Genomic DNA, 9,857 nt, shown 5'->3' with positions numbered 1-9,857 from the left:
AATCATATTCAAAAGGAAAGTATTTCTCTCCCTCAATTACTGTACTCACAAAGAAGGCAGCTATCAATATTGGTACAAAAATCCAACATCCACGGTATGAATTGGCCACAACCACATATGACGAAACCAGGATGATTTTTGGCATGCTTCAAAAGAGAAGGGCCAAATACAACAGAAAATAAAATCCATTCAAGCTTGTACAATGGAATGCACAATAACCTTGTTACATGTCCTTCCAACACCAGTGTTTTGCCTACTTTAGAGTCGCAGGAGGAGAGCATATTGCCATTGTGCAATTCGAGGGGCCAGTCAATTTGGAATGGTGGCATAAACATGTTTACTCCATGGATCACCTCTATGGGACAGAGCTTCCTTCTTCCCTTGTCGTCTGTAGGTTTGAACTTCACACTTTTTATGTACATGTATCAGAACTTGTGGCTATTTCTTTATGGCCTTCTAACACTTGTTCTGCCATTCCAAAGTGGGTTGGAGATTTTTTGACCTGAATGACTGAAAAGACTTCAGATGACAGAAACTAGAGATTTTGAAGAAAAAGGGTTATCAAGAACATAAGTCATGCCCACAAAATAAACTAAACATGCTATAAGCTCCACAATAATTTTTACTTCATCTCCATAAGCAGAATATGAGCGAATAAATACCACGGAGAAATACGAGAAGTGAAAAACAACTCGGCAGTTACTGTGAGATTGTGTACATAAAACTTGGAACAACTAAACTAATTAAAGCTAAGCCATCTCATACGTACACCTACATCAAATAACAGTATATGGTCATCTTGTTTAGAATATTGCAATCAACACTTGGTTGAGACCAACATGCAAAAACAACTAGGTTAAGTACAGATGAAGCCATTGATGAAGGGCAGTTCCATAATTAAGACCTATGGTAATTTGTAACTGCCACCGAGTTAGTTCATAGTGCCAAATGCATCTACCGGCCACGCACATATGACCAGCAAAAAGTAAAAAAGCAAAGTAAAAAAGAAAAAAGAGGCATGCTATAAATGGGAACCTCAGCAGAAATCATCACATATGCATACAAGCAGATGGGCTCCATTACAATGTTCAAGAATGATGTAAATACTAGATAACAGAGTTCTTATTCAAACCTCAGGAGGTTTGTTGGTTTCATTCCTGGACCTTCAATATCGTCTTGCCCAATAGCATCAGTTGACTTAGTCAAAGTTCCAGACAAACTCTCAGCCATTTCTTTTAGACCCTGCAAGAAAGTGGCATGACTTAAATTTAATTTTTGGATGGTGCGATGAATTCAGTTGGTTCTTTTTCTGATATGCAACATAACGAAACTACACCAAAGATCAGGCAGATCTGGGAGCATCCATGTAATTATAACACGAAGTCAGCAACTTCTTTCACAATTTTGTATTCACCTTTACATAAATAAGTAGCAATCACCTTTACATAAATAAGTAGCAATCAGGGCCTACAAACAAACACATTTTAGCTGTGTAAATTTGATGTCAAATGCAAAGACACACACTTCATCACAAAACCCTAATTTGCAGACAAAAATCTGTGAAATTTGGTCCAGTTAAAATAGGAAAAGAATTCCACACTCGGGGTGAAGTAAAACTGAAAGTTAGACTTCACCCACTGATTGATCTGGATCACCAAATGGAAATGAGTACATACGAACTGCGATGAAAAAAATGAGAGAGAGCATACCTGACCAGATGCAGCCATTGCATCAGTTAGAAGGGATACAGCCAACCAAACTTGTATACATATCTGATGAGCAGCCATAGCTACTGGACCTTGACGAGCAGCCATTGATGTTCCCAATGTCAAGGTAGTAAGAACAGCAAGAGTTGTTCCAAGAAGAAAACCACTTGTATCATCCCAGAGTTGAAAACAAAAGCAATTAGGGAAAGAACTTTGAAAAGGAAGACAAGAGAGAATTATCTCAAGGTTTAACTAGCATCACAAAGACAAAATGAAACATTAAGACACACACTGTCCAGATACAAGCACTGCTCAATCAGAAAACGAAAAAAGTCAAATATTATGATAGTGTTGATAGTCAAGCAAATAATTGAAGCAGAACACTTGAAAAAAAGGACTTATATTTTCAGATATATGAGAGGGTAAAAGTTTAAAGAAAAAGAAAAGGAACTGAGCAGATTTTATGTATCCACCAAATTTCAATGATCCCACCTTTGGAGGCAATAGTATAGCTCTCTTATTTAAAAACCAGATCATTAAAAAGGTGACAGTGTATCTGAAAACAGAAATTCCAAAATATGTTCATTTGCGAAGTAAAGCAAAAAAGGAATATTAACAGAAACTGTTTTGAAAATCACATACTGAGATATAACAGTGGAAAGGGCTGCACCAGTTACACCCAAACCAAAATAATACATAAGGATGGGTAATAAAAATGCAGCTAGGAGATTACCAATACCTGCACAAAGCAAAATACATCAATTAACCAGATGGACCACTCAAGCTTAACTAAAGACAAATAGAAACCAACTAGTTGGGGACAAAGTTATAAAAACATTATACGAGAATAACAGACCAGTAACACACACACACACACACACACATAGAGGTGTGTACATGTGTGGTTGTAAGAAAATGGTCTTAGTGAAAGAAACCGTTCTGCAGGAATGCGCATAGGTGAGTCCTGTGATATTCAAGAAAAAAGAAAAATCTTGCTTAAAATTCAAAGCCAAGAGCTTGAGAGAAGAAAAAACACAAAACATATGGCTCCCCCCACCCAGACCCACAGAAATTAATAAAATTACACGAAAGTTATACTATCACCTGTTAAGTAACCACACATACACTAGACCTACAAAATTGTACAGTAATTATTCACATAAATATGTAAACATGTATGTACACAGTACACACAGTACACACAGAAAACATATGTTTGTATGTTTATGTAAACAAAGATAACAACAGGCAGATAACAAATCAGTATGAGCTGTAATTTTAGATCAGGGAACCTACCATTGATATGGCCATCATATTCAGAAACAATCCAGATCCCAAACACAAGGCTACGGCCTCAAAAATCCCAATCCCCACTGATAATAGTAAAGCTGTAGACACTGAAGATAGTTGCTTTCTCTCAGTTACTCCATTAGTACGTTCGGGTTTACCATTAGTAATGTCTCCTAGCCAACCATTTTCTGTACAATGATTAGCCGAATTTAGATTACGAATGGAGAAATTTTAAGTCACCTATGCTCTAATTTAGACATGAACCCTAACCAAAATTGATGTCCAACAGAGATGAGCAAGTAATTAAAAAAAGTTAAACTTCACCTGAAGTAGAAGCTATACTTTCACTCTTTGCAAGATCTTCAGCAACAAAAGATGTAGCAACACTGAGGAGAGGGATATTAAATAGCTTTGATATATAATTGAAGATGTTCATTGAAATACCAGCTGAAGCCAACTCCACAGAACCTATGGAAAAACAAAAAAGCCAAAAACATTGAATAAAAGCTCCAAAGTTCAATGCATTATACAAATATTAGTCGTTCAACTCATTTAAAGGAGTGAAAACATACCCAATCTACCAATGTAAGCAGTCTCCATTAGCTGTGCTAAGGGATCAATGGCCTGACCCAAAATTGCAGGTAAAGAAAGCATGAACAGCTCATGTTTGACATCTGGAGAATATGTTTGACTGATAGGAATGTTGCTCAACGATAGACAGGTACTGAAGAATCATTTACCCAAACAAGCATAAAACAATGTTTAAGATAGGTATCAAATCTTGTAACCCCCATCACCTAAAACTAATTAAGAGTAATCATAAAAATTTCTGCCACTCACTAAAATAGACAGGACCAAGAATCTGTTAGCAATGTTTCTCATATCAGCTTCACAATGTTTAAGATAGGTATCAAATCTTGTAACCCCAATCAGCTTGCTTGCCCTTGTAAGATCAAGAAGGACAAAGGAAGGGAGGGACTGGCTTTCATCAACAGTAGAAAATCTCATCCACAGCTATCATGCTCATATTACCATTCACTCTAACAAACCAGAGTTTTTACAAAATGATAAATTTCTAAAAAATTTGAAAAAATATGAATCTCTGTGCAAGGAAAATGGGCAGTTCAGCGTAGACAGATCAATATTAAGTAGTTTACGGAAACATAACAGTCCATTCCAGCACTAAGATGCCTATCTTATGTCCAATTATGAAGGGAAGAAAAATATATCACATATTAGAAGAAATCATATCAAACTAATGAAAGTAAGAGCATCAATTATTTACAACGAACTAAGTCAAAACTAAATGGAGAAATGTTAACAGAGTTGTATGCTTCAGTAAGTCCAGTAACAGATTCCCAAAACCACAGAAAAAAAATGTGAACAATGGCTACAAAAGCATCCATAAAGAGCAACTATATTCATATATGGAGGTGTACAAAATAGTTAACCTTCAAAATCGAAACAGTGTGTGTGCCATGTAAGGCAATTAGCCACTGCTTCTAGACTGTACAATATTACACCTCACCATAATATCTAAACTAACTAGCCACTGCTTCTGCATGTTCATATGAAGGAGTTCCTGACATAAGTTATGAGCAAAGTGAATTCCCAAGTCATAAGTCCATAGTGAGGTGAATTCACGGACATTAAGACATTTACCTCATAAATATGCCTCCCCCCTTAAACCCTCAATTGCAAGCTTCAGTCGGTAATACTTGATCTTCAAAGGGTCAACTTTATCCACCGAAATCCTAGCACTAAGATGCTCGATGAATTTGACGGTTATAATTCCGCAAGACGTACTGTCAGGCCAATAAGTTGGGAAATTAGAACTGCAGTTATGTAAAATTTGGATAAACTACACTAAATTGACAAAGCTTACCCATCTTGTTGTTGTGGAAGACCTGCAATGCTGCAAACTGAGAATGGCGTAAACCTCGACATCTGCAGCCCCTTTTGCTTAACCTCTTCAACCTCAGAATCTTCATAAAAGTGCATCTCGTACAGCACTCGTGCTAGTGTATCGCTAATAGGGTGCAGCAGTGTAACCAGCCTCGAAGATTTGGTATACGCAACATAGGAGTCATACACAGTTGCAGTATGTCTGACGAAATCAATTTCGATTGCAACCCAGTGGGACCCTCGAAGATTATATGGAAAATAGACCTTCCGGACTTTTGTCCAAGCTTGGCCATACCCGTCTGCCACGTACCGCGCACATAGTGATGTATATTCTTGAGCTTGTTAGGTGGAAGGTCAACGGTGTTTGAAGCAGCTGCCTTCTTCGCTCCACGTTTCTTCGCAGTCGGTTTCAACGGCTCTAGAAATTGCTGCATAAATTGAAATGGAGGCATATTAGAAAATCACAACCGAAAGCAAATGAACCAGTGAATGTAACATGGTAACATGTTTACCTGCAAGCAATAATCTGCCGTTGTCCAGTCAGTTCCAAATACCAACGGATGAGAGAGTTGCCTTTTCCGGATAAGAAAGGTTGCCATGTCCAGGTGCTGAAAGTTGACATATATACTATGAGCACAATTTCATACAACTCTACAATTAAAAAAGGTGGGAAAACAATTGAATTATTGTAATAAAGTAGAGCTTTGTGTATTCTTACCCTTGAGCTAACCCATTCCGTGTCATCGATAAGTTTGTAGAAAAAATCTGCGCCCACTGAAAATGATTCCAGCTGCACCTCCGCACTACAAAAGGCAAACTTGCAACGATTACTTTTGTACTCATCTCATAATTCCTACAAAAATACATAAGTATATTAAAGCAAACTCTACATTTTGTCATTAGTCTATGACTACATACTAGAATAGGATGAAGATTGGATTTCAAAGGTAAAGAATCCTAACCTGATATCGTTTTTCCAGGCAGTGCAAAACTCTATTACTGCCTTCACATCTTCAATGGGCACGGGTTTTGTTGGATCAAAACATGGCGGGGTTGCAATCGCGGCCGACACACTCATCGTCCTCTTCTTCCTCAAAGGATCAGTAAATGGGCTCAACAATGTCTGCGCCGGGCGCTTCTGTCTGCACCCTTTACCTTCCACTTCCTTTTCTTCAACACTCGAACTCCCTTCTTCATCACCAGCCATACTAACTGTGGGTAGACTTGGAGGATTCATTGGACCTCCCGATGGCATACTCTGAATCTTTTTCCAATCTTGCAACAAAAACAACACTCTTTGGCAGATTTCGTCACACCCCGCCACATCTTCCGGGGTAGGCAGCTTCTCGGATTGTGCCTGCTCAGCTGCTTCATGCACTTCTAAGTCAGCAACTGAAGCAGTCATTGCTGCCTCTTCGACTACCATGGCTGCGGAAGGTTCGGCTCCATCAGCGGGGACTTGTGTTTCCATTACTGCCGGTTCTGTAGGCGGACTAACATACTCATGTGGAGGCGAGAAGTCATCGGCTGCTCCTTCATTCATATGAGGACTACCGAGGTCCTCATGTCCTTCCCCACCTTCATTCACCCCACGATTTCGTATTTTCATTTGCTCTATCTCCACCTTAAAAGAATGCTCCATTGAAGCCAGGGTGTTGCGAAAATCCTCCACACACTTTTTATTTTTTTCGAACTCTCTTTCAACTTTCAATGACTCCTTCCGTACCATGTCTTCCAACTGATGCACTCTATTGCGAAGCGCTTGATTTGATATGGCAACTTTGGCCAATTCATCCTTTGTCCTTTGAAAGTCACGCTTCAAAGTACGTAACTCAGTGGACGCGACTGTACCCTGCATTCAATTATAACGCAAGTGTTACAATATTTCCAAATTATATTGCAACAATACATCAACTTTTTTCCTATTGTATTATGATGTATATCTTGGAAACAAAATTAATGCTTGCCTTAGAAGACGACGGAAGGCTAGCAGTTTCGTCAATGTCCTCATCTTTTTCTTCTACAGAGGCAGAAGTGCCGGTTTTTTGTTCAGCGTCATCGCCCAACAAGTCAACAAGTTCTTCAGTGTCGTCAGCACTGTCACCCCAAGTCTAATACGGCTGCTGCTTGTCCATTACAGATGGCCGGAGAAGCTGCACATCAACCTGCAATTTACACATACAATATACATATCAGTAAACTAATTATATTATATTTTCATATCCCTAACATTATCATTAAAAACTGAACTAACCTCACGGTTCTTGAATACTTGGCTCATTAGCTCATAAAAACGCGGCGAACTATTGCTCATCCAATGTAGTAAACGAGGGATGTACGCATTATCTTCGTGCACCACCAAATGTAGTGCAGCCAACGCTGGAAATACCTCATACGCCCAAATCTGGTTTGAGGAATAAAAGGTCAGTCATTGTAAACAAATGCAATTTAACTTCAACATCAATGGACCTTTGCTCACTTGAAGTGCATAGGCAAAACCTTTAAGGTGGTACTCTCTTGGTCTACCAGTTGCCGTTGTTGTTGGTTTCTTTCCAGATTTTTTTTTTTTGCAGTTTTTGTGGGCACTTTCACTCGCTGGTAATCTGCACAAAGTGCCCTCAGCAGTGACGCATTTGTCTTTGCATAACACACAGCACCCCATGGATACTTCCCAAAGTCTTCAAGGTCTTCCGCCAATTTCAAATATCGCATGTCAATGTGGACATGTTTTTCACTGCCCAACAGCACAAACACAGCAAAGTATACGAATCCGAGCTTCAATACATCGTCCACATTATCGCATTCGAGGAAGGCCTTTTCTAATTCCAACAGGTTCACAGTTTTATCATTGGCAAAGTACTTCCGTTTCAATGAGCAGTTCTCATTAGTGGGAATCGGAATAAAGGGAAGGTTTCCAAACCTTAGCCCTGTCACGATGCAAAATTGCTGCGCCGTGAATTGGATGACCTTATTGCCAACAATGAATTTGATCCCGTTCAGTTGGGAAACTGTCTTGGGATCAGCTTTCCTGAGCAGCAAGCTGTGGACAATTGGAGAAGTCCACTTGAGGTCCTCAATCCGTAGGAGATGACCAAAACAACTCTGTTCAAACATTTGCAGCTGCTGTTCAGTGAATTTCTCCTTTATCGTAGTGATTGCGGTCTTCATATGGGATAGCGACAATGCTTTCCCTTGGAACTTTTGTTCCTCTGCAATCATCAACTTCATTTGACCAACCATATTTCCCTGCATGCCAATATTATAAACAAAATTTCAGTCGGTTGCAATCTAGACAATAACAAGCAATAAACAATCACCACTTATCAACAGCCTATTATAGGATATGAAGTGAAAAAAAAACAAAAAATACATATCATAAACAAAACCCCAGCTATTTACAACTGACCTCCTAATTTAATGGCTCAAAGCCAAGTTTCAAGACACCCAGTACTCTACCACTCCTGCATAATATAATATCTAAACACATTTCTCAACACACCATATAATCACACCATCTAATCATGAGACAGCTTCAGCTAGAATGGGAATGTGCAGTAGCACAAGCCTAATTGAGAACAATTCAAGACTAACGATACAAATCTATCTGACTAGAAAGAGTTTTAGAAAACAACAAGACATCGGGAAACAATTGATTCACTTCAAGGTATAATGTAATGGAACATCCTATGAATTAGTGGCAACCACAATACTGACTCTACTATGGCCCTCCTTTCAAATGTAAGAAAATAAAAGAAATTGGCACCATCCCTTCAGTTTTTTCTTAACAAAATATCAAAGATAAATTCATAAATAAACCATCAAAACTGTATAAAATGTTTGTAAGACATGTACAATTACAAAATTATAAGTTCTCCTCAGAAACAGAGTTCTCTAAGTATCCATACACAAACAAGAAAAGCAAAAGCTTAAACAGTTAGCTTATAGCAAAATCAATGTCCCCATTTCTCTAAACCACACCTGCTGGTGATAGGTTCCCATCTTCACTCATTTCCCGCTTTCTTTTAAGCACACAATGATCAAGCACAAAACAGCAAACTTTTAAAGAACTCATATTACACCACACATGGTTCTAAAGAAAACTCATCCATATCCAATATGCAAGCCCTAAACTTAGTAAACAGAGTTATAAAAAAATATGTCGAATTAACAAGCATTATTCTCAAACAAAAAGTATGATATGGTTGGGAGTTTACAAGTTCAAAATGATATACACAGGTTAATTGTCTTACACTTTAGATATCATCTTCAATAAACAAAATAGATACCAATTAGACTTGTAAGAAGGTTAAATGCAATGGTCATAAAGACTCATACTAAGCCACCAAATACCAATCAATAACTGCTACAAAAACCATAATAATACCATAATAAAACTAAAAATACAACAGCACTAAAATGCCAACACAACATCACTACATTAGCAATACACTAGCAAAAAAACACAATACGACAGCAATAGCAACAGCAACACAACAGCAGTGCAAGCATCAGTCCACAAAGAACAAACCCATTCACTGTTTGAAACAAGGAATCATCATACTAAGATCATTTCAGAGAAACCCCAAAACCAATTTCGATGAAAACCCTAAACCAATTTCAGAGAAACCCCTAAACCTTCAACCAATTTCAAACAAACCCCTCAACCAATTTCAGAGAAATGCATAAACCCTAAACCAACTTCAGAGAAACCCTTAAACTGTAAGAAAATGCCAATGAACAGTACCTGTCGCTGGGAGAGGAAGAGAGAAGAGAGAGTCGGAGCTGAGCGACGAGAGATTGAGAGCTGAGCGACCAGAGATTCAGAGCTGAGCGACGAGAGATGAGAGAGTCAGAGCAAAGCCACGGGAGAGTGAAGAGAAACAGAGCAGAGCCAAGAGAGAGAGCCGAGAGAGAACTTCAGCAAAACAGAGAGAATAAAATTTCAGCAAAAGTGAT

The 9,857-nt window shown here is 38.5% G+C and overlaps 2 protein-coding genes across 2 annotated transcripts; both read right to left on the bottom strand.

Annotated features, from left to right (window-relative positions):
• LOC18792887 (protein DETOXIFICATION 45, chloroplastic) lies at positions 1,371 to 4,997 on the bottom strand. The gene is made up of 12 exons (XM_020555510.1): positions 4,882 to 4,997; positions 4,672 to 4,801; positions 4,525 to 4,578; positions 3,847 to 4,010; positions 3,569 to 3,720; positions 3,339 to 3,464; positions 3,003 to 3,184; positions 2,586 to 2,670; positions 2,349 to 2,445; positions 2,158 to 2,262; positions 1,710 to 1,872; positions 1,371 to 1,439 (listed from the first exon to the last, which is right to left on the bottom strand). Exons 1-12 carry the CDS (start codon positions 4,995 to 4,997, stop codon positions 1,371 to 1,373), a joined length of 1,443 nt encoding a protein of 480 aa, XP_020411099.1.
• LOC109946763 lies at positions 4,555 to 8,141 on the bottom strand. Its single transcript, XM_020555505.1, has 8 exons — positions 7,488 to 8,141; positions 7,156 to 7,305; positions 7,040 to 7,066; positions 5,864 to 6,753; positions 5,620 to 5,704; positions 5,414 to 5,509; positions 4,882 to 5,329; positions 4,555 to 4,801 (listed from the first exon to the last, which is right to left on the bottom strand). Exons 1-7 carry the CDS (start codon positions 8,139 to 8,141, stop codon positions 5,015 to 5,017), a joined length of 2,217 nt encoding a protein of 738 aa, XP_020411094.1. The 3' UTR covers positions 4,555 to 4,801; positions 4,882 to 5,014.

Source organism: Prunus persica, chromosome G1 (assembly GCF_000346465.2).
Source record: "Prunus persica cultivar Lovell chromosome G1, Prunus_persica_NCBIv2, whole genome shotgun sequence".
Classification (NCBI taxonomy): Eukaryota; Viridiplantae; Streptophyta; class Magnoliopsida; order Rosales; family Rosaceae; genus Prunus; species Prunus persica.
The sequence above is the reverse complement of the archived record's forward strand: the minus strand, read 5'-3'. Positions and strand labels throughout refer to the sequence as shown.

Coding starts and splice junctions, on each gene's coding strand:
- LOC109946763 (XM_020555505.1), bottom strand. CDS start 8,141: ATGGTTGGTCAAATGAAGTTGATGATTGCAGAGGAACAAAAGTTCCAA. Junction 7,306..7,487: donor CAGATTACCAGCGAGTGAAA/GTGCCCACAAAA, acceptor TCCTCAAACCAG/ATTTGGGCGTATGAGGTATT. Junction 5,330..5,413: donor CGGCAGATTATTGCTTGCAG/GTAAACATGTTA, acceptor CAATTTATGCAG/CAATTTCTAGAGCCGTTGAA.
- LOC18792887 (XM_020555510.1), bottom strand. CDS start 4,997: ATGCACTTTTATGAAGATTCTGAGGTTGAAGAGGTTAAGCAAAAGGGG. Junction 4,802..4,881: donor CTTCCACAACAACAAGATGG/GTAAGCTTTGTC, acceptor TTGGCCTGACAG/TACGTCTTGCGGAATTATAA. Junction 2,263..2,348: donor CTTTCCACTGTTATATCTCA/GTATGTGATTTT, acceptor TTCTGTTTTCAG/ATACACTGTCACCTTTTTAA.